General features: G+C 41.8%; 1 protein-coding gene and 1 pseudogene across 1 annotated transcript in view; one reads left to right on the top strand and one right to left on the bottom strand.

Moving 5' to 3' along the window:
* Positions 1-1,742: 1,742 nt before the first annotated feature.
* Positions 1,743-17,471, bottom strand: LOC141286477 (uncharacterized; annotated as a pseudogene).
* Positions 17,472-19,879: 2,408 nt separating this feature from the next.
* rasef (RAS and EF-hand domain containing) overlaps positions 19,880-25,371 on the top strand; it is a 39,793-nt gene continuing 34,301 nt past the window's right edge. The window contains exons 1-2 of the mRNA XM_073818512.1: positions 19,880-20,268; positions 22,894-23,040. Of these exons, the coding sequence (XP_073674613.1) occupies positions 19,943-20,268; positions 22,894-23,040 (473 nt within the window). The 5' untranslated portion in view covers positions 19,880-19,942. The remainder of the gene's footprint in view (positions 20,269-22,893; positions 23,041-25,371) is intronic.

The raw sequence follows: 25,371 nt of genomic DNA, 5'->3' as shown, positions 1-25,371 counted from the left end.
CTCGCGAACGAGCGGCGGGACTTCAGCGTGGTCATGGTCATGCTTTCACCGCATGAACCATTCATGAGCACCACCCCAGCGTGCTCAAAGCCTAAACACGTGAGGCAGCGCTCATGTCCGTTCGCTGAGGAGAGGAAACTACCACATCCAGAAACGCACGGCCGAAAAGACGTCCTGAAAAGAACGTCTAAAACGGCCGCTAGAAATTGCTCTTTTGTGATCCCGGTTTGCCCAGGGAGGCGCCGCGGGGCAATGCACTCGCCGGGGCTGCTCGCTGGAATGCAAAAAGGCTTTATATGGCCGTGAAAACGGCCGCCCGCGGGATCGCGCTGGCGGCTGCCAAACAATGCTCTTTCTGTGAAACACTCTTTTAGTTATGGCAGCGCAGCAGCAGGAGGGAGCATGAACTCTGAAGAACTCTTCTCAGCTGTTTAGAGGCTCGACACATCGGCTCTGAAAGCAAAAGTCTGACTGAGTGGTGCGCGCAGCCATCTTATATACCCGTATGTACGGGGGCGTGGCCGGCGCACACGTCCACTCGCCAATTTTCAATTGGCCTTTTTAATAAGGCTCAGAGGTGATCGGTCTCTCAAGCGAGATCCCAATGTAACGTCGAAGTGATTCGACTGAAGGGGTAACGCAAATAATCACACAAAGGACAAAATAAGTAATAATAAACATTTATTGATTGCACAAGTATTAAGAAGTAAATAATAATAAAATTGAATAAATTATTTTGTAGTGCACAACAATTAAGAACTTCAATATAAAAGTTACAAAACTGCAAAATAAAGACACATTGTAAACAAATTTAGGTACACAGGAAGCTTTAAAGAAAAAAAAAATCTGAAATTGCACACATACCTTTTTTAAAACAACCCTGTTTTCTCAATAGACTTGAATAAAAAGGTTTTTTTATTTATAAGGTGCACAAGCATTAAGAAAATAAGAAAACAACTTAAACTACCTATTTAAAAAATATATAGTTCACAGTATCTTAAAGGGATAGTTCATCGTTTGCATATTCTACACCAGAGCGCGTAACACATGTAACGTGCCTGATGCTGAGCTCGTGCTCATGACAGTTGGACGTGGCTCTGTATCAAAGGTAAAAAATTATATAAATACTGTTCAGTTTTTCACAAAAAACGATCGTTTCGTGTCTTAGGACATCAATGGATCGTCACGAGCCGCATGGTGTAATTTGGATTTGTCTGTGCATGTTTTTTTTTTTACTTTTAAAGGTCTGGTGCCCATCCACTTCCATTATTTGGCTGGCAGACGGCACCGGTTTTCGTTAAAAATCTTTGTTTGTGTTCTGTTGAAGATACAAAGTCACCTACATCTTGGATGCCCTGGGGGTAAGCAGATAAACATCAAATTTTCATTTTTGGGTGAACTATCCCTTTAAAACAGCTATTTTTAAATAAACCTGAATATAGAAACAAATTTAACAAATAGCAAGAAACATCTTACAAATACATATTTAAATAAGCTTCAAAACTGCAAGTAAAAAAAAAACTGCAGAATTCTGAAGAAACTGAAACTAAATGTTAAAATAATAACAAAAAAATTAAAAATATAAAATTGCACAAGTATAAAGACTTAAACTGGATTTTTAAATAAACTTGAACAGAATAAATTGCACAAACAGCAAGACCGTGTGTGTGTGTGTGTGTGTGTGTGTGTATAAGTTGAAAATGAAATTAACATATTGCCCAAGTATCAGGGAACATCTTAATGTACTTAAATGTTGTTTACAAAAAAAAGTAATAAAGTGATTTAGACATTTGACACATTAGCTTTCTCTCTTTCCATCCTTCCTCCATCCCTGTCAGGAGCAAGTTGTAGCCACCTTGTAATGTATTTTTCCACCTCTTTATCAGTGGCGCTCTTGGTATGGACATTTGTCCTCACGGCATCTGTGATTAAAAGATATACAGATCATTTGTTGTGAACAAGTATAAATGATAATTACTTATAAGTACAACCTAAATGGGACTAAAAATTATTATATGTAGATGTTTTGTTCCACTGCTTAATGATTAAAAAAATTCAAAATAAGAAATACACATTCTGCGTATAACGTCTTTTGGCACAGATGAATAACAGCCTCTAAATGTATTGAAATGTATATTTAAAACCAACTTACTGACTATGACAGTCCTAAGGGTGAGTGCACGAAAGGCTTGGTTTGCCCCACTCCGGTTAATTTTTTTCGCCAAGGAGTTAGCCAAAAGCTTTCCTAGGATACGCCACACTGCTTCTTTAGTGGAAAACCCACCAATAAATCCAAAGTATGCTACCTACGAAGCGAAAAAACAAATTAATAAAATTAAACTTCAAATAAAAACAAATTGTTTGAAATACGCAAGAATTTACCAAATGAACTTGAACTTACCAATTTCTTCATTTGTTCGGGCTGCTCCTTTTGTTGATTTTCAAGCTTTTCCAAATCAAACAAATTGGACAAAGGAAGGTCAAATGTGCTTACATCTGGAACTTCATCGCGCTGCAGAGTACTGTTTTGTTTTTGCTGATTTTTGAGAATCAGGACCAGTTGCTGCTTTATGACCTCTTGTGATTTTAAAACTTCAGTCAGTAGTGCTAAAAAACAAGAATAATGAATTAGTATAAATCAACCTGTAGCTTATTCTTATACATTTCAACAGTGGGTTAGATACTGCTGATGTTCTCTATTTGATCTTTACTTTCTAGCTGCATTAAGCCTTTACAAATGTAGTGATGTTTTGAATTCTTACGAAGACATGACGAGTTGCAATAAGTTCTGTCTTGATCTCCAACTGTACTGGAACAAGGACTGTAAATGTCCCTAGGCATACTGGAACTGGATCTTGATCTTGGTGTTCGTAAGGATTCTGCCATAGTCATTGGTGGTGCTGGTACTTGCGGTGCTGCATCAATTTCTGAAAGATCCTCAATTCTGCCTTTTTTTCCAGTCTCTTTCTTCCAAATAAATTTTCTTCATCACTGTCACTATAGTTGTGTCTTTTATGTCCCCTGATCAGATACATTTACAAAATAAAACATCATTTTTGTATAGTGCCAGAGCAAAACTCACAGGTTGTTATAGATCAATGAAATAATGTTGACAGTATGTGTTTAAAATAAATGCAAACAAACCTGTTCTTTCTTTTGGTGTATGACGGGCAATCATTGTCCTCATCACAGTTGCCTGTGGAAGTTTGAGTCAAGCCTCCTCATACGTGTCTATAATAAAACGTCTCAGGTTACGTAGGTAACCCTAGTTCCCTGAGGACAGGGAACGAGACGCTGCGTCCTGGTTCAGGACACTATGGGAACTGCCTTCAGCGTGACCGGTTCTGAAACAAGGTATAGAATAACGACAGTGAACTTGACACTGGCCGGCGCCAGCCCGTGACGTCATCAGCAGGTGCCTATAAAAGCAGGTGCCTGAGAGCACAACACCATCTTTTTGTCGGACGGAGGTCTGTGCAGGGCCCGAGGCATGGCCCCGAGACGCAGCGTCTCGTTCCCTGTCCTCAGGGAACTAGGGTTACCTACGTAACCTGAGACGTTCCCTTCCGGAGGGAACTCTACGCTGCGTCCTGGTTCAGGACACTATGGGAACGCTTATACCAACGCCGCCATGCCGAGGGATAGGTGATCAAACTGACTGAATGAGGAGTCAAGAAGGAAATCACCCCTGCATCAGCGAGAGTCGCTGGGGCCCAGTGACCTGCCACGGCTAGCTCGGCTACCTGTGCACGCAACTCTCAAGCGTGGAGGCCTAGAGGAAGCCTACTACACTTAGCTCTCTGAGTGAAGGAGCTCATAAACGCCCTGACCATAAGGGGCGGAGTTTAGGGAATGGAGGTCTCAGCAGAACGAACGTCTGCTCTAGGGACCTGACAACATTCAGTGCTAACAGGTATAGGTGGGGAAGCGGAGCTTCTGGAGAATGGAGGCTTCACAGAAGACTCTCTAAAAAAGAGAGGAAACCTGACCACATTCAATCCACTAGCTCTTAGGAGTGGAGGTCTCAAAATAACCCTCCAGTGAGGGGAGACCTGGCTACACTCACGCTTGAAAGTACTGAAAGCGGAGCTTCTGGAGAACGGAGGCTTCATAAAAGACTCTCTAAAAAGAGAGGAAACCTGACAACATTCCATCCACTAGCTCTTAGGAGTGGAGGTCTCAAATAACCCTGCAGTGAGGGGAGACCTGGCTACACTCACGCCTAGAAGTACTGGAGGCGGAGCTTCTGGAGAACGGAGGCTTCACAGAAGACTCTCTAAAAACAGAGGAAACCTGAGAACATTCAGTCCACCAGCTCTTAGGAGTGGAGGTCTCACTAACCCTTCGGTGAGGGGAGACCTGGCTACACTCACGCCCGGAGGGCCCTATACTCGACACTGGGGGTATTCAGTGAGGCTGAATAGCCTGTGCAACCAGAACTACCCGAGTGGAGCTTCTGCTCAGAGGGAATCTACAGAGTGGAGGTCTCATGACCTAACTACACTTGACACTGACAATGGTCTGTGGGGCTGAATAGCCTGTGCAACAGGCCTGTCTAAGTGGAGATTTTCTGAGGAGTGGAGGCTTTGCCGAAAGGAAGCCTGGCAACACTCTGTGCCTTCCAGAGTGCAACTCTAAGAATGGAGGTGCCGTGGCACCTCTACACTCAAAACCTGGGGGTAGTCAGTGAGGCTGAGTAACCTGTGCAGCAAAACTACCTACAGGGAGTTCAGAGGAGTGACTGCTCCAAAGGAAGTCAGAAACGCACTCTGTGTCTTGCAAAGGAAAACTCTGAAAGTGGGGGTCTCGTGACCCACTTCACTTCAACACTGAGGGTAGTCAGCGAGGCTGAATAGCCTGAGCAGCAGAACTACCTGAGTGGAGTTTCTGCAAAGTGGCGGCTTTGGTAAGAAAGAAGCCTAGTACCACTCTGCACCCAGCAGAGGACGACTCTAAGGATGGAGGTCCGTGACCTATCTACACCCAATACCAGAGGTGGTCCGCGAGGCTGAATAGCCTGTGCAGTCGGACCGCCTATTTCTAGTGAATCTCTGGAGGCAATGAAGGACTCTGAGTGAGCCTGGAGATTTCTAATAGTGGCAATGTTCTGCGAGCAGCAGAAGGACTCTAAGAGTGGAGGTCCCATGACCTACTACACTTCAACACTGCAGGTGTTCATCGAAGCTGAACAGCCTAAGCGACAGTACTGCCTGAGTGGAGTCTGGAGAGTGGAGGCTTTCTAAGGAGGGAGCCTAACACACCTCTGTGCTTAGCAAAGAAGAACTCTGAGAGTGGAGGTCTCATGACCTAACTACACTCTAGTCTTGAAGGTCATCCGCGAGGCTGACTAGCCTGTGCGACAGAAATACCTTCGTTTTTGGAGCTCTTCTGGAGAGTGGAGGCCTGAAGAGGCGCCGACACTCAATCCTGCTAGCAGTGCTATCTGGATTGGAGTTGGAAAACTAAAAGGTTTTTTTTTTTTAAGAAAAACCAACTCAGAAGATGGACACGGAGGAACCCTGCGTGGTCCATACCTTATAGGATTTCAGAAAGGAACCTGCCTTTACGGGAGGAACCTTACCATAAGTATGGATTTTAGTGAAGTGCCTGAATAGTGCACTTACCACTCACGTGGAGTTCAGAGAATGCTCAAAGACTTGCGTGAGCAAACACCACAAATGTGGTTTTGAGTAGGTGCCCTGAGCATAGCGAGGATCACCAGGTTTGAGTCTCTAGGCGATAGCAGAGCCTGAAAGCGGAGCTTCTGGAGAGGGAGGCTTCAGCAGAAAGACTCTCTAAGCGAGAGGAGGCCTACGACGCTCTCCCTAGGGAAACTCTTCAGAGTGGAGACCTCCGTAAAAACGCTCTAGGCGAGGGGAGGCCTGACTACACTCGACGCTCAAGAAAGGCAGATACTCACAGTAGAGCCAATAATGAAAAATTCTCATTTATCATCTAGCTCTGTGTAGTGGAGGCTCCGAGACTACATCTCTAAGGAGAGAAGCCTACAACACTAGTTTTTGGTGAGTGGAAGACTGCACTCCCCCAAAAGAATAGTCAGCGAGGCACTCATGGGCCTGCTAGCTGCTATAACTGTGAGAGTGAAGGTCTCAGTACTGTTGGCTGTGACAGAGGGGAGACCTATTACACTGTGCTTATCAAAGGAGTTGGAAAACTTAAGGGTTTTGGAGCCAACTCGAAAAATGGGCACGGAGGATTATCCTGCGTGGTTGTAGAGAATTTTGGTTAGCTCAAAGAATTTAAGATGATCAATATATGTGTGTATATGCATGAGACTGTTTCTCTCATCACATATACACTGCAAACTCCACCAGGTCTTAGACCAATGAATAGGATGAAATGAGTTATTTAAAACATACATTTCAGTCAGGGAAAGTAGTTTAACTCACAGGAAATCGTGTATAATAATCGTCATTAAATATACGCAATTTCCAGTTTCTGATCAGTAACAGTAATAACGATATCGACTGGTTTCTTTGTCCAGCAAATTATTCAGTGATATCCATTACTCTGACGTTGGCTCGTCGTCACGGCAACGCATTTTACTAACCAGAACGGAGTCAAAACAATTGAACAGAATAGGGCTTAAGGTAGCAATATGAGATCGAAACAGTTTAAGTGACTTTGTAATGTAAGCATTCAGCACAGAGAATCATTATGTGAATATATGGTTGTTTATTAAACTATTCTACTTACAAACGATCGCACATAGACAAACGTACATAAAACACAAATAGACAGAGAATGCGCGAGAGAGAGAGAGTAAGAGAGAGAGAGAGAGAGAGAGAGAGAGAGAGAGAGAGAGAGTAAGAGAGAGAGAGAGAGAGAAAGTGAGTTTGCAAAGGGACAGGAATGAAACGGTTCTGAACATCCTGAAATCGTTTCTTTTATAAAACGCCTTAAACGCAGCTATCTACGTTTGTAGAAAGGACGGATACTTGCAAGCTTGTTGTTGTTGTGCATTGTTCCGTTTGTGTTCAGTTCAGAAAGTCCTTTCCAGTATTGCAGGCCTCATCATCTCCTCCGCTAGGTGAGACCCCCCCCCCCCCCCCCATGGATCTGGGGGGAGGTGCGGGTGACGTGTCTTTGTGTCCCGAAGGCAAGAGCAAACGAGAGAGAGATGAGGGGAGGTTTATAAACCTGTAGGTCGTTCACGCCCACAGTTGGACCTTGTCCAATCTGGTTGATCTGAGTTTTGGAGGGAAGATTGAAAGTCTTTGTCTCTCACAATGGGGTTTCGCATGTGGAAGCTGATTGGTTGTTTGGCCACAAAACTTTCAAAAGTTCAATAATACATATAAAGCAAGGAGTTATTAAGATGCCACAAACATTAACATTTAGGGAATAATAAATGCTGCTCATAGACACCAAACATGATCTATGAATCTTCTCGGTTGACTGAGTGATTCTAAACGTGAGTCTTAGCATGCACAATGATTCACCTATTGCGGATTAATGTTTGAGGCCGACATACATAACAGAAACAACGATATAAGAAAAGGTAACACATTGATATGTGTACATTTCTATATAACTGTATGTGGGACTGTATGTCTGAATAAGGAAAGTGTATCTGCATTTCTGTAAGAGTCTTATCTTGATGGTGGGGGGATGAGTTGGATAGTGAACAAAGGTCTGGCTCATAGCACATAGGTGTTAATCATGGGGGAGAAGTCATTTAAGGAATATAACTAGTTATTTCATGTCTGATTGCCCTCCAGGCACTACATATCCCCTCTTTCGAACGTTGTTGTCCGTCCAACAGACAACAGCGAGCGACGTCAAAGGTGCGGAACAATCAGGCATGCACCCGGCACTCCTGGCTGGAAGAGAGAGGTGGCTCTCTGGAGGTTGGTGCTTCAAGGAGTGGCCGTGGTGCCGTGGTCGACGTTATCAGGTGTGATAATATAGACAGTGGCAAGGTATGGGTCCTCGAGCTTTGTGCAGCAGGTGTCGAGGCACTGTCACTTGTCATCCTGACCCAGGTTGGTCTGTGTCAGGTGGTTGTTATCTAGTATCTGTGGTCCCTGCAGTCTGGAATCGCTGGTTGGACTCTCACTTGTGAGAGGGCAGGTAGTTCCAGGGTTCGCAGAGAATTGTCGTAAAGATTTTGTAGTGTAAAGAAGTTTCCGATGGACCCGGTTAGGGTGCAGGAGGGCAGCAGGTGTCTGTTATCCCGCTGTTTTGCTCAAATGTCATCAGGCGTCTGATGTTGGGGGTGTCGACACTGACTTGAGCGGGTCTGAGTTGTGTTTGTAGGGGCTTTGCTGTTGGGCCTGTGGGCCCGTTGCTCCATTCAACATTGTCTGGCTGCTCCTGAGGTGTCGGCTGGTCTCATGGGATGCTTTTTCCTTTTAGGAAGTCTAATGCGGTGTTGCGTTGGGCAAGGAGTCAGAAGTTTACCTTTCAGTACTTCTCAGTGGAGTTTCATTCAAGGAGCTCTTTGTTAGCATCAGAAACTCTGTTCTGGAAAAGCAGGCGTGTCCAGCTGTCCTTGTGGGTGTCGGTTAATTTTGGTACTCAGAGACTTGCAGGTTCGGTTCATTTACCTCCTGTCTGAGGCCCTTGAGGGTGTGGGCCAAGGAGAAGACGATGCTGCTCAGCTCCTGGTTGTCCAGGCTGGATGTGAGTTGTCCATTTGTCGCGGTCCTGCTGTTCCTTTCTCTGCCATTGCAGGCCGTTGGCTGCTTTAGGCTGAAGGATGCCGTTCTCTGTACTCTGCTGAGTCTCCAGTTGGTCCTGGTGAGTGGCAGGGCTGGATGTCCGAGACACGCTGGTTCACAGTTCCTATTGTGAATCTCGCTGGCTGCGGCATGCTTTTGGCTTCCTGCGCTCTTTGGATGCAGGTGTCGCACTCGGGCATGTTTCACTGAAGTACTGGTGAGCAGTGTAGGTGGTGACACGGGTGGTCTCTTGGTTGACACGGGTGTCGTTTCTGGTGCCATCTGGTGGTAAACGTTCACAGATGTTTCTCGTCGACTGACTGCTTTGCATCGTAGAGAGGCTGTGTCGTTTGAAATCCGCTGGTTTCGAGCTGGCATCAAACTTAGCATATTCTGATGTCCTCTGTCACTGCATGCTTGGCAGTGCGCCACTTTTGCGTTGGTAGTGGCTTTGGTACTCTGGTGTATTCTGCACGGTGCATCTTGGGCATACATCAGCAATGACCCCCCTTTGTTCCTGGAAAGCTGGGAGCTGTGGCGGTGTTTGGTTATCAGGAACAAATGTGAGGATGTGTCATCTAGATGCGGCATGTGTGTGACATCACTGAGTTGTTTTCGGCTTAGTGCCTTAGTGTGGTCGGACAGTGCAAGGTTGAGTGTCAGCATTGGCAGAGGCTGCTTTAGCAGAGCTATTTTGTAGGTGGAGCCAGTGTGCATGGGTGTGATGCAGGCGGCGTAGCAGCGTGAGGGGTTTGCTTGTGGCTTAGAAGCGATGCTTGGGTTGGGTGGGTGGGTTTTTTGTTGTTGAAAACCTTAGGCAGCCACAAAATCCCTCAGTTTTTTCTGGGCCTGTCACTGTTTTTCCACGAATAGCATGTAAATGTTCTTATTGTGATGGCACTGCTTGTCTGGAACAGTTGTTGATGCTCGTCTGTTTCAAACTGAGTGGTGTTGTTTGAAACTGAGCTTAGCCTACTTTGAGTCTATGCAGGTTAGTAATTTTCAGAGGGAGTTCTTGCGACTTGCTGTGACACAAGGGTTGATCCGATTGCCGTCACTCGTGCTGTGATGTCAGGTGGCCCGGCTTAAGGTGTTGCAGTGGGACAGGCTTGTCGTTTTCCACTAGGTACCTGCTCTGGGCGTGTCTTGCCTCGCTCTTGGGTCTATGAGCACATGGGTTTGTGTGCATGGGATCCTTGGTCTGCAGGCATTGACAGTTATAAACATCACACAGTGGTGGCAGGTCTCTGTGATTCCCTTTGTCTTCTGGTGTGCTTGGCACATCGCTGGATGGCTTGTGCAGCGCAGCTGTTGTCATCTGGGTGCTGGGCTCTGCTGAGAGCCTTGTACATGACATTAGTTCTGCATCATCGTCATATGTGGAGAGCAGCTTGGCACCATTTCTGAGTGGCCATTTTCCTTTAGGCTCTTCATGACGGAATTGTTTAAAGTCTTTGAAATACCTGAATGGTATGTACACTGCAAAAGATTACTTTTCAGAAAGGGGGTGTGGCTTCTAGAGTGGGCACTGCTTCACGTATTCCATTGAATGTGTGTGCAGCATTAGGGTTTTAGCCACACTGTGTTTTGAGCCGAACAGTGACCCCTTTTGGTGAATGCAGGTAGTTCGTTCGCCAGAGTGTAAACATCTGGGAGTAATCTTATCTAGCAAGGCTTTCTCGCAGTTGAGGGAGTATCGTAGGGCTGTGAGAAACATGAAGTAGCAGGTTTTGCATTGTCTATTCCAGGTTAAGTTCAGAGCACAGGTGTCCTCAGTGTTGGCCTGCACTGATCTCAGATCACTCCCACACAGTGATGTCGCTGCGTGTTCAGCTCCCATACACCACTGTATGTTTGTTCACCTTGGTCAGTCAGACGTCCCCCCTTGGCATGGGGCAGCTGGACAATCACTTTGCTAATCTTTATTGCCTTCTGGTGCTTGGCTGTTTTCCGGCGGTCTGTAGAGTCCGCTGAATCGAGCAATCGCTGTACGGAAGAAGGCTGTAGCATTTGGGTGGTGACTCACAGTGTGATGTGGATATCTGAGGGGAAAGATTTTCTGGCGTTGATGCCATCTTCCCTTGGTGCCTGTCGCGTTGTCTCACGTAGGCTCAGATGCTGGTCGTAACAGTCGTGTTCTTAGCTGCTGTATTCAGTTTTGACAGTTTTGACTGCTGGTACCAATGGCTGGGGTCCTGTTAGCTGGAGGTGGAGCTAAGCAGATCTGTCTCGTGGTCACACTGGGCAAATGTTCTTGCTTAAAAGTCAATGTTTTGCAGACAGGCGTGTGTTGTAGCCTACTGCAGTGTTCAGGAAGACAGCGTTTTGTGGTGACAGCTGTCAGATTCCCGGCCAGCTTGCTGGCGTGTGAGGTGTGAACGGTGGGCTGTTAGGCCCGGGAGAGATTTTGTGTTGAGCTCTCCTGTTTGTTCATATTGTTATCTGCAAGAATTTGAGTTCTTTAAGGTGTGCTGGGTTCATTGTAAAGAGAGCTTCCGCTGTTTAGGAGTGTTCTCCTGTACTGCTCTCTGCGCTCAGTCTGTGGGGGTGTTGCGGGCGTGTCTTGAAGCTTTTCTCCTCTCTCCTCGTGTAGGTCCTTGTCCTCTTCATCCGCTATCTCTGAACATCCAGATGGTCTAGGCGGTTCTGCGCGCTGTCCTGGTTCCGTCGTGGGTGAAGCTTTCTCCGCTGCGGCTTTAGTCAGACGATCTTGTTGAGGGCGTGGTCACTGATGGTCCGGGCTGTAGATGAGTTGATTGGTTCTCTGCAGCCGTAGCTCTTGACTGGATCGTGATCCATTCGCCTGTGTGCGTGGTCGACCGGCTGTTCTCCGCTCAGGGGCTGTAGTCACTAGACCCAGGGCAGGATGGCATCTTTGCCTTGTCTGGACTGGATGGCGAGACTGGATGGTGACATGTTGACACAAATAGAGAGGGAGAGACAAAGCACAACGAGCCAATGCAAGTCCGTACAGAACTAATGAGCTAAAATGTTGTTATGTGTTGCGCACTTAACTGATGTCATCAGATGGTGACGCAAACTAAACGCTTATTATCCTAGCTGTAAAGAAGGGGTCAGATAGTTTGTGTGGGTAAACACAGGAAACTATGAGTAAACTTAATGATGAGCGATTAACTTTAGAGCTATTCAGTTCATCGGTGTAGTTACCCAAAAGATTTCACTGATGTTCAGACAGGTTCAGTCTCTAATAGGGAGAAAAATAAAAACAAAATCCATCAGAAAGAGAGGTATAAAGGGTTAAAGCAAAAGAGAGAAAGTGAGCTGACTGCCAGCCCTGAGGTCAGTGACGGGGCCCACCGGGTGGGGGCGCTATGGAGTCGTCACACCTGGGAAATGGCAGAGCTGAGAGAGCAAAAGAGAGAAAGGCCCCCCTGGGATGGGCCGAATTACCCGGGGTAGAGAGAGTGCAACTTGATCGATTTGGTCAAAGTTTAAATTTAAATCAAGACTGTTTAATCAAAAATTTAAAATGAGCAAATACAATTATAATTGCTAAAGGGAGAGTTGAATCTAAGGCGGTGAAATAATTAAAATTAAATCACACACACAAAAAAAAACATACATTATGTTAATTATCATTATGGTTTAAATAACAATAATTAATAATGTAACATCAAAAGGAAAAGAGAAGGGAGAGACTGACTGGGACTATCTATAAGCGTTGTTGCTCAAAGAGAAAAAAAAATAATAATAATAAAATTAAAAAAAAATAATATGAAATCAGGCATAGGTATTGGAAGAGGTTTTAGACAGACTTCTATCTTTTAATAGAAGGAAATACCTTTTATGCGGGATTTCAGATTCCACCTTGTGTGGATTTGAACGCGCATCTAAGCGCAGTTACCATGGCGATGCGTTATCGCGGGTGTATATTTCTTGTGTCCGTTTTACTGAACACAGGTACATGTTTTGCAAACTTTAACTTAATAGGATGCTTACACTATTAAAAGGTTGCTTAGTTACGATGCGTGCACTTTGATCTTGAGTCAGCCTGCTGACACAAGACTTGTGTGTGCTTTGCACAAAACAAATAAATAACACTCGATCAAGATTTGTACAGTAATAACGCGAAGTTGTTTACTATATTAAATCTATTCGACGAGCAAACGGGGTCAACCTGATCAGTTAGCTAAGCTGAGGTTTTAACCCAAAGGAGCAAGATAGCTGATTAGCATTGGAGTGCACATCAATGGCTAATCTATCTACACTCAAAATATAAAGATATGGCCATTGTAAGGTGAAAGAGGAACATCGCTCAATCAGCTTCTTCACGCAAAAATAGAGGTTTTCTTCGCTCAATTTAGGGTGGCTTTAGGACGCTCTATAAAAGATTTCTTCGTTTTATAGGGTCGATATATAAACTGCAGTTAAGTTACATCTTCAACAGCGGTTTAGTTTCTCTGTGCGAGAGGCTCAAACATCTGTGAAGGTGTTAAAGGTGGGCTTGGCCACACCGTTCTAACACACACACACACAAACAAAAGAGACGCGAGTCGCGAGCCGAGTTTGAATACACAAACATGCAGACACACAAACTATTCCTGAGCCGCTCACATCACATAGTTTAAAACTGCCCCGCATTCTAACGCCAATTAATGTAGAGAATTTTGGTTAGCTCAAAGAATTTAAGATGATCAATATATGTGTGTATATGCATGAGACTGTTTCTCTCATCACATATACACTGCAAACTCCACCAGGTCTTAGACCAATGAATAGGATGAAATGAGTTATTTAAAACATACATTTCAGTCAGGGAAAGTAGTTTAACTCACAGGAAATCGTGTATAATAATCGTCATTAAATATACGCAATTTCCAGTTTCTGATCAGTAACAGTAATAACGATATCGACTGGTTTCTTTGTCCAGCAAATTATTCAGTGATATCCATTACTCTGACGTTGGCTCGTCGTCACGGCAACGCATTTTACTAACCAGAACGGAGTCAAAACAATTGAACAGAATAGGGCTTAAGGTAGCAATATGAGATCGAAACAGTTTAAGTGACTTTGTAATGTAAGCATTCAGCACAGAGAATCATTATGTGAATATATGGTTGTTTATTAAACTATTCTACTTACAAACGATCGCACATAGACAAACGTACATAAAACACAAATAGACAGAGAACGCGCGAGAGAGAGAGAGTAAGAGAGAGAGAGAGAGAGAGAGAGAGAGAGTAAGAGAGAGAGAGAGAGAGAAAGTGAGTTTGCAAAGGGACAGGAATGAAACGGTTCTGAACATCCTGAAATCGTTTCTTTTATAAAACGCCTTAAACGCAGCTATCTACGTTTGTAGAAAGGACGGATACTTGCAAGCTTGTTGTTGTTGTGCATTGTTCCGTTTGTGTTCAGTTCAGAAAGTCCTTTCCAGTATTGCAGGCCTCATCATCTCCTCCGCTAGGTGAGACCCCCCCCCCCCCCATGGATCTGGGGGGAGGTGCGGGTGACGTGTCTTTGTGTCCCGTAGGCAAGAGCAAACGAGAGAGAGATGAGGGGAGGTTTATAAACCTGTAGGTCATTCACGCCCACAGTTGGACCTTGTCCAATCTGGTTGATCTGAGTTTTGGAGGGAAGATTGAAAGTCTTTGTCTCTCACAATGGGGTTTCGCATGTGGAAGCTGATTGGTTGTTTGGCCACAAAACTTTCAAAAGTTCAATAATACATATAAAGCAAGGAGTTATTAAGATGCCACAAACATTAACATTTAGGGAATAATAAATGCTGCTCATAGACACCAAACATGATCTATGAATCTTCTCGGTTGACTGAGTGATTCTAAACGTGAGTCTTAGCATGCACAATGATTCACCTATTGCGGATTAATGTTTGAGGCCGACATACATAACAGAAACAACGATATAAGAAAAGGTAACACATTGATATGTGTACATTTCTATATAACTGTATGTGGGACTGTATGTCTGAATAAGGAAAGTGTATCTGCATTTCTGTAAGAGTCTTATCTTGATGGTGGGGGGATGAGTTGGATAGTGAACAAAGGTCTGGCTCATAGCACATAGGTGTTAATCATGGGGGAGAAGTCATTTAAGGAATATAACTAGTTATTTCATGTCTGATTGCCCTCCAGGCACTACAGTGGTCCAACCCGTGAGGGATTTGAAGAAGGAGTCTGCCTTTACGGGAGGAACCTTACCATAAGTATGGATTTTAGTGAAGTGCCTGAGTAATGCACTTACCACTCACGTGGATTTCAGAGAGTGCTCAAAGACTTGCGTGAGCAAACACCACTAACGTGGATTTAAGAAGGTGCTCTAAGCGTTTCGCGAGAAAGACACCTGTATTATTCCCGGGTGATAGCAGAACCCGGAAGCGGAGCTTTCAGTGAGGGAGGCTTTAATGGTTACAAGCTCTCTCGAACGTAACAAGCCTGACGACGCTCGGCTGAGGAAGCTCTATCGAGTGGAGGCCTTGGTATACACGCCCTCTCAAGGAAGGGAGGCCTTACTACACTCAACGCTTATAGTGACAGGTCCCGAAAAAGGGTTCACAAGCTGCCTTAACCTTGTGTTTTTCGGCCTGCATTTCTGGGAAGTGGAGGCTTAACAGAAATTCCTCACATAGAGGGAGCCTAGCAACACTCGACCCAGTAAAAAAGCTCTCATGAATGGAGGTCTAAGAATGACCTGGCTACATTCAGCGCTAAGAAGTATTTATCTTTATATGCCTCTCACATAGAGGATTTCGCAGAGAGGAGGCCTTCTAGGCCTGCTACACTCAGATCTGGCAGACTAGAATTTAGTCATAATACCAGACACTAATTTAGCGAGGCCCAATTTTTTTGAAAAGGGCCTATCAGCTAAATATATAAGATTTCTACTTCAGAGCGGGGCTTTTTTTTTTTTTTTTTTTTTTTTATAGAGAGCGGAGGCTTCAGTAAAACATCTCTCTCTCAGAGAGGGAGCCTTGACGACGCTCTATTCACCCTACTACACAAACTCCTAGGAGTGGAGGTCTCACATATGTGTATATGAAATACACAGGGAAGGTACCTGACTACACTCATGCAAAAAGAGTATTACTCTTAGCAGGGTTTGAGTGAGCGGAGACTTCAGCAGAGCGATTTTTTTTTTTTTTTGCTTGAAGCAGCTTGACAACGCTCAAGAGGGTTTTTTTTTTTTTTTACATATTCTCGTATGTATATGTATGTCTGTACCAAGCTCACTCTTTCAGCGGAGGTTTCTATTATAAAACCTGACAACGCTTAACCCAAGAGGGGTTTTCCCCGAGTGGAGGTCTTCTTCACCCTGTTCTCCTTTTTTTTTTTTTTTTTTTTGGAGCGAGGGGAGACCTGACTACACTCGGTCGCTTGGTGGCAGCAGAGCCCGCTTTTTAGAGGAGCTCGAATACTGCAGCATTTAAAAATCACCCAAGCGGGGCTGGTAGAAAAGAAACATACACATACATATTTTGAACATTTTTATTTATTAAAGTGTCTTTATCGTTCACTTGCTGGGCCATCAGATTGAGATCTCATCATTGGCCCAGCCCCAGAGTCTTTGCGGGGGGGAAAGGAAGGGCAGGTGGCCGAACGGACGTGAGGGGAACCGGAGAAGAGACTCTAGGTGCTCGCTCCAGGCCTGCCGCCACGCCGGCGCTGGAGCGTCTCCCTCAGATCTCCTCTCCTACGTCGCGCATCACGCCTCTTCTGGGACCGACTCCTCCCGGGGGGAGGGCCCCGAGTGGCCACACTGGCGACCTGGCCTCGTCTCTGGCCACCCCTGGACCAGGACGGGCCCGGTTTTCCCCGGCGTTCAGGTGGGGGCGTGGACGTGGACCGGCGAGGAATACATGATTTAAATGCCGCCGAGCGCGCCTTCGCCTCTCTGAATCTCTCGACCTCCGCCTCGACGGACGTGCCCGAACAACTCAGAGGGCGAAACCGGGGCATCGAGGAGAAATCGCTTTTCTTTCTCCCCGATGTCCGCCAGGTTCACCCACAGATGTCTCTCCGTGGCCACCATAGCAGACATGGACCTGCCCACCGCGGTCGCTGTCTGCTTAGTGGCCCGTAGAGAGAGGTCTGTGGTGCGGCGCAGCTCGGCCACCTCCTCCGGGGAAAGCCCCAGACCATGGTCCAAATGGACGGCCCGATTCCCTCGAGAAAAGGGCCAGACGAGAACGGAGTTTCCTCAACCCTCGCAATGGACGCACTCCATCCCCTCAAGAACGGAGCGCGCGTGCTCTTCCCCTAAACACCATACACAGAGGTCGTGCGCGTCATCAGGTGTCAGATTTCTCTGACACGGATCCGCGCACTTCCTATAGAGTTTAGCTCTAGACATCGTCTCTATACTCACTCGCTAGAACGAAGGACTCTGAAGACAAAAAGATGGTGTTGTGCTCTCAGGCACCTGCTTTTATAGGCACCTGCTGATGACGTCACGGGCTGGCGCCGGCCAGTGTCAAGTTCACTGTCGTTATTCTATACCTTGTTTCAGAACCGGTCACGCTGAAGGCAGTTCCCATAGTGTCCTGAACCAGGACGCAGCGTAGAGTTCCCTCCGGAAGGGAACATCACGTTGTTGTTAAATAACTTCAAATCCTGAAATGCTATCAAAGTTAATAAATGGCTACAATACCTGTAGTGTAAATAATCCGCACCCTGAAGGTTGCCCAAGAATGGCCTTATGAATCATAGCCATAGTTTTGTAAGATGGCCAAGCACATGCACCGTTCTGTACCTATGAAGATGGCACAACTTCCACTTCAGATGACTCGAGGAACTCCACAATATGGAACATTTCTTAAAAGAAAATCTAAAAAAAAAAAACTAAAAATTGACAAGTAGTTTGGCATTTTACACATTCAAATTTCCATTTCAATTACTTTATTTGATATCTGTTGATATCAGTTTAAATGTAGCAATGGCAGACAAGCAAACTTTTCTTGAAAAGGAAGTATGAAATATTTTTAAGAGACTCATCAACTTTTGCACATTTAAGTTCTTGAGAAAGATTTGACACAAGATAAGCTCTTAGCCTGCAAGAATCAACTGGGTAGTCATACAATCTACTGACTGACTCGAACTGACCATATACTATGTATGCATCATTATTCTGAATATAGATGTTCTGTACCAACCCAATTTCGCCATCAATTCTGACAAAGTTATCACCTTTAAAAACCGTGGGTAAAAACTGTCTAAGTTCAGTTGCCTTCCAGCAATTTTTCTCTTCAACTGACCTTGGTTTACGAGCAAATTCAGATGGGACACAATTCTTAAGGGAGAGTATAGGTTCTGAGATAATTTGACTACTTTACTTGCTGGCAAGCGAGTCTTGAGAGGACCACTGGTCCATAGATCTAATAACCTACGCATCACACCAAGACAGACTAAATGCATATAATCATGAGGGATTATAATCAAGGAGTGGCTCCATAAGAAGCATATCAAGGTTCTGGAGTGGCCTAGCCAGTCTCCAGACCTAAATCCAATAGAAAATCTTTGGAGGGAGCTGAAACTCCGTGTTGCTCAGCGACAGCCCCGAAACCTGACAGATCTAGAGAAGATCTGTATGGAGGAGTGGGCCAAAATCCCTCCTGCAGTGTGTGCAAACCTCGTGAAGAACTACAGGAACCGTTTGACCTCTGTAATTGTTAACAAAGGCTTCTGTACCAAATATTAAAAAAATTTCACTCAAGTGATCAAATACTTATTTGACACAGTAATTCACAAACACATTGTTAAAAAAAATCATACAATGTGATTTCCGTCTCTCACAGTGGAAATGCACCTATGCTGAAAATTGTAGACCCCTCCATGATTTCAAAGTAAGAGAACTTGCAAAATCACAGGGTGATCAAATACTTATTGACCTCACTGAAGATAGTTCCCATATTTTCCTAAAAGGTAGGATAACATTCTCTAAAATCATTTTACAATTTTTAGAACATTATCCTCTAAAATTCTAATAAAGATTTAATCGAGAAGCTTCCCATTGGACAATGGATGTGGACTCTAATGTTGCTAAGATGTCAAATTATGGTTGAAAGTAAAAACCCAACCTTTGTTTGATGAAGCTCCAAGTAATAGATTGATATCACCATTGTGGTGTGAAGCATTAAGTTGGGTAATTTTACGCTTTTTTTTTGTTTGTTTTTTTGCTTTTCTTTAGCTGCTCTAACTGTGTTAGTTATGGTGAAAACAGCAAAAGAAAGTATTATCAGATAGTGTTGTCTACATTTTGATGCATCATCTACGTTCAGACATCATTATTCGGTTCTCTGATTTCATTTAGTTTAATCTGTGGCGGAGGTAGAAGTACAGATCTGAATAGAACATCACTGGACCAATGCTGTTGCAATGCATTACTAACAGTCACAAATATGAAATGAATACGACTCTAAATAATGATATCACTGGCATCAGCAAGTAACCAACACCAACTAAGCACAATTTCTCTTGTTGCTTTTACCACAACAAACACATTTACAGCAGCTAGTGAAAAACATTGAATCAAGAGTCAAATTGGCCAACTAAAGCACACGCTTTTCACCATATGGTGACATCAAACCAAACTATTACTTTCGAATAGACAACAACATCCAAACCTCTATTAATCTCAATAAAACGTGTGTAAATGTATGACAGAAATAAAGTCAGTCTGGTTTATAATAAGTGAAACTGGTCATTCAGTTTTGGGAGATTTGATGACGCTGGAGCTTGATATCAAACAAAGTTTGGTTTTTCAAAATTTCAACCAAAAGTCCACATCTAGCGTGATATGAATCGTTATTAGAATGTTAGAGGATAATGTTCTAACAATGTTATCAATAAACATTTTTAGAATGTTTTTAGAGAATGTTATCCTACCTTTTAGCAGAACATTCTGGGAACTAAAATAAAACTTGCCGCTGAAACATTCCCAAAACATTAAACATTACTAGCTGGGGAAGCCTCTATATAACATTGCGAGGATATGTGGTAATAAAATGAAATCTAAACTTTAGTTTTCTTGTACTATAAGCAATATTTTATCGTTAGGTAACGTTATTTCTTTAGTATTTTGTAAACACCTCGTGACGCGCCGCTGCAAACTAAACGCCTCAAACAGTTGAAGGAGCTTGTTTACTTAGCGCAGTTTGTGTAAGGGGCGTTTATTCCACTCACTGAACTCATAGAGCCAGTGTACAAGCATGATACCACAAGGTCAACAGCGTTTGAAAAGTCACTCTTCCACTGTTTGCTAAATAATAAGTTTGTGGAGCAGTCATGGGGTCTGACGCGCAGAAAGAGAGACTCCGCGAACTCTTCCACGCCTGTGATGTGAATCACTCAGGACGCATCGAGAAATGGGAGTTTGTCAAAATATGTTCAGAGCTGCACGTCCGATCCACAGAGATAGATGCGCTTTTCTCCAGACTTGACTCCGACCAAGACGGCACGATCAATCTGGAGGAGTTTATGGACGGGTTTCAGGAGTCACACTTCTTGAAGGACGAGGAGGAGATGAGCAGCGAACACGTCGGGGAAAGTTTCTCCGCCGCCTGGGAGGATTTTAAATCCCGCCTGGGGGATCAGTTCAAATTCATCCCCAGGTAAAACACCTGGCTGTCTTTGCCGTAGCTGTCAACTTAAATCCTGAGGGAATGAGTGAAGAAATGTGTACAGTGTTTCATTTAAATATGTCTTAAACTTTTCTAATTCTTTAATATGATTCCAACATAACGCTACATTTAGTTTTGTGTTAACTAACTTAGTAACTAATTAACTAGAGCAAAACGTTTTTATTTTTTTATTTTTTTATGATTGCATATGACTTTTCATAATATTCCTGACTGTTATCCCATTAGGACATTTATGTTTAAAGGACATTTTTAGGATTTTAAAACCATACACTTTGCCTTCAACCCTTGTGCGTTCAAAAAAAAAAAAAAGTTACACATAGGTGGAAAATGGAAAAAAATGTCCATGTCCAAAAACTGTCATAAAAATATGATTTATTAATATTTTTTTCTATTTTCACTGATTTTTTTAACCAGCATCTGTTCTATCCATAGATACCAAACATTCATTAATTTACAGAATTGTAACCCTTTAAATGCTGGTTTGTTTGCATAATGCCACAGGTGTTTTTTTATGAAAAAAATTATGAATTTCCATATACTAAATGCTGAGCATTTTTTCTTTGCTTATTAGATTCCTGGGTGTGTCAATGAAGAACAACAGCATTAATTTTGAGGCATTTATATTTTTATGTAGTGTTAGATTTTTTATAAAAATGGTAAACGTAAAATATGAAGACTTGCCGATAGAATGAATGCCTGTTAGCAAATATTGCATCATTTTATAGTCAAATGGCCCTGGGTTAAAAAAAAATGCAGTTTTAATAGGTTTCAATGTGGACATTTTTGTCCTTAAGGTCCTGAGTGTGAGTGTTTTTTGTACGGAGGGTAAAATTTATTTTTTTGAAGGAAATGATGGTGAAATATAAAAATTTGAATAAAAATAAACATCTGAGCCAATTTATGCAGTTGGCATTAACACAGGCACACTTATAACAAAAAAACAAAACTGAAATGGACAAAAATGTCCATAAGGTCGCACAAGGGTTAACTATCTAATGTTGTTATCTATCCAACAAAAAGAATAAATAAGACATTTCTGCGGAATTCCAACTGAAATTTTATTATAATTTGGAATCAATCGTAAAATACCATAATGGAAAATAGAAGTTCTTGAGTTTTTATAGGATTTTTTTAATCTAACATGACAAAAAATAAAAGTGGAAAACCAAAATATTTAGCACACAAAGTGTGCTAATTAATATGAGTATTCAAAAAATTAAAGTCAATTATGTTTATGAGTTGGACAAGTTCTCTAAGCTATAGTCTCTATGTTTGAATGTGTTGAAAACATAACATAAAAAAAAATATGTGGAAGGCAAAACTATTTTAGCAGACAAAGTCCTTATATCATGAGTATTCATAATAGTCCAGTCAGTTATGATTATGAGTTGGGCTAAATCTCTAAGCTATAGCTATAAGCTTGAATGTGTTGAAAACACAACATTGAACAAAAAAATGTGGAAAACAAAACTATTTTAGCACACAAAATCCTTATTATTATTATGAGTATTCATAATATTCCACTCAATTATGATTATGAGTTGGACAACATCTCTAAGCTATACTCTCTACACTTGAATGTGTTGAAAACATAACAAAAAAACAAAAACAAACAAAAAAATATATGTGGAAAAACAAAACTATTTTAGCACATAAAGTCCTTATTATTATCATGAATATTCATAAAATTCCAGTCAGTTAATGATTATGAGTTGGACAAATCTCTACGCTGTCTCTAAGATTGAATGTGATAAAATATATAATTTATTAGTAATACAATTAAACTAATACATAAATTAAATATATATATATATATAATATATATATAATATATATATATATATATATATATATATATATATATATATATTATATAACAGTTAAATAATTATGCATGTTTGTCTGTTGAAACATAATTTAAATATGATTTTGAGTTCAATGTGAAGAAAAATATTTGTTAGTAATATAATTATTATTATTAATATTATTATACTGGCTATGATATATTATTTACCATATATTATTATTTAAATGTTTAATTTTTATTTTATTTATTTATTTTTTGCACTTTCAAAAAATAAAAGTTCCAAAAGTTTTCACAGCGATGCATGAAGAACATTTTATACTAGAACCTTCATGAGATGTTTAGCTTTTGTTTGGTAAAGTAATGGTCCTCGTTCAAATGAAGTTTGATGTATCTCATGACAGATCAGTGGAGTTGATTCTCGCCGGAGGCTTAACATGAGACACATCCCCGTTGCGCCATGCTAAAGTGGACAGAAACATCGATTAGTCATAGACTATCAATACCTCTCTTATTTCAGTCATCTGCCATAGCATTTGATGACACAAGTGCTGCTTCATAAAAGAGAACAGCAAAGTCATGAGGCTCAAACACATGCTGTTATACACAACCTGGCACCATCTTTTTCCAGGTCATGTTAGTGATGTAATTAGACACCACTGGATTGAATAATGTCTGTAAACACATGATTATCCTTGAGGTGAACCTTGTGTCATTAAACTGTGTTTCAGTTCTAATCAACCTGAATAGAGTGGTTTAAATGGCTTTTTTTTTCTTTTTTTTTTTTGTAGGACTGATCAGACATCAACCCTGTACCAGAACATCAGTTTGACAGAGCCCAGAATTGTCCCTCAGTATGAAAGAGTTCTTCTCAGTTTCATCAAAGAGATCCGAACACTGGACACAGAAATGGAGCATCTCGCACTTGCTGTAAAAAGGTACACAAACTCATGCATTTGCATACATACATACATACTTGTGTGGCAACCAGGTTTTCTTCACCGTACTTTCCATACATGAGTTTATAAACTGGGTGGAGCTCAAATCTTCAGTTTCTTCTGAAATTCCCAGCAGCATTCTAGTATCAAGACTCATTTTTAGTTTTTTAGGGTTATTGAGTTGCTGGTTGTAACTGATTACATGTAATCTGGATTATGTAATCAGATTCCAATTCCATAAAGAACCTTTAACATCTGAAGAACCTTTCTGTTTCACAAAAGGTTCTTTGTGGCAAATAAGGTTCTTCAGATTATAAAAAGGTAAGAATGAGATGGTTCTTTAAAGAACCTTTGACTGAATGGACTTTGACTTTTGTGGAACCAAAAATGGTTCTTCTATGGCATCGCTGTGAAGAACCTTTTAAAGCACCTTTATTATTAAGACATTAAGTCAGTTTATTATTAATTATTAAGTCAGTTACTTTTTTATTACATGATTACAAATTATTCACAAAATGGCCGTAAATTATTCATAATTAATTGATTATTGGTAATTCTTTTTTTTTTTTCACTTTATTCCATGTTTTATATTTAAGTGTTTTTTATTTTTGTTGTTTTTATTTCAAAAGTATAATCTTACACTCTTAAAAATAAAGGTGCTTTAAAAGGTTCTTCACAGCGATGCCATAGAAGAACCATTTTTGGTTCCACAAAGAACCATTCAGTCAAAGGTTCTTTAAAAAAACATCTCTTTCTTTCATTTTTATAATCTGAAGAACCTTCTTCCCCACAAAGAACCTTTTGTGAAACAGAAAGGTGCTTTAGACAAAAAACGGTTCTTCTATGGCATCACGAAGCACCTTTATTTTTAAGAGTGTATGTAATGTTTTCTAAAGATTTCATTAACTGGCTTTTCATCAGTTTACAAATATACCTTCTGTAAAAAAGGTCTGGAAAAATAAATCCCATGCGAATGGACCAGCTGTAAATATTTTAATATGTTTAAATGTTTTTAAATCTGTCATTTAAAGTATTTTGTATTATGTATTATGGTCTTTTGAAATCAAAACATTTTAGAATCTTGACAAAATACATATGGTCAGAAATTTTAGAAATTTTGGAAACATTCCTGGATTTTTTTTTAATCTTCCAGGAATTTTTGGAAGGTTTTTGGAAATTTACTGGACATTTTCCACCTCTTTGCAACCCTGTTTGGAACATAACTTATTTAGACATAAGGCTTTAATTTTATAGCAATTTTATTAGCAAATTTTGGAATTTTGGATAGTGCACTTTCATGTCTATGTCAGCATTCAGTTGCATTCTAGGCAGTGGCAAACTTCAAGTGCATTCTGCATATGACAACGCATACCATTAAGACCAAAAAGAAGGTTGAAAGCACTTGTTAGAGGCATGAAACTTGTGTTCCCTTATGAAAAAGAAGTTTATTCAAGTGTGCTATTAGTATACTTCTTTTAAACAAAAAAAAAAAGGACAGTGTACTTTCAGTCAACATTTTATGTACTTCTCAGAAATGTGCTTTATACACTTCTCGAAAATATACTTAAAATGACATGTAAGTATACTTGACTTAGAAAAAGGCTAAGTACAGTCGTGGCCAAATGTTTTGAGAATGACACAAATATTAGTTTTCACAAAGTTTGCTGCTAAACTGCTTTTAGATCTTTGTTTCAGTTGTTTCTGTGATGTACTGAAATATAAATACAAGCACTTCATACGTTTCAAAGGCTTTTATCGACAATTACATGACATTTATGCAAAGAGTCAGTATTTGCAGTGTTGGCCCTTCTTTTTCAGGACCTCTGCAATTCGACTGATCATGCTCTCAATCAACTTCTGGGCCAAATCCTGACTGATAGCAACCCATTCTTTCATAATCACTTCTTGGAGTTTGTCAGAATTAGTGGGTTTTGTTTGTCCACCCGCCTCTTGAGGATTGACCACAAGTTCTCAAGATCTGGGGAGTTTCCAGGCCATGGACCCAAAATTTCAACGTTTTGGTCCCCGAGCCACTTAGTTATCACTTTTGCCTTATGGCACAGTGCTCCATCGTGCTGGAAAATGCATTGTTCTTCACCAAACTGTTGTTGGACTGTTGGAAGAAGTTGCTGTTGGAGGGTGTTTTGGTACCATTCTTTATTCATGGCTGTGTTTTTGGGCAAAATTGTGAGTGAGCCCACTCCCTTGGATGAGAAGCAACCCCACACATGAATGGTCTCAGGATGCTTTACTGTTGGCATGACACAGGACTGATGGTAGCGCTCACCTTTTCTTCTCCGGACAAGCCTTTTTCCAGATGCCCCAAACAAT

The sequence above is a fragment of the Garra rufa genome, chromosome 15, assembly GCF_049309525.1.
Source record: "Garra rufa chromosome 15, GarRuf1.0, whole genome shotgun sequence".
NCBI lineage: Eukaryota > Metazoa > Chordata > Actinopteri > Cypriniformes > Cyprinidae > Garra > Garra rufa.
Note: the sequence above shows the minus strand (reverse complement) of the source record. Positions and strands in the feature narration are given on the sequence as shown.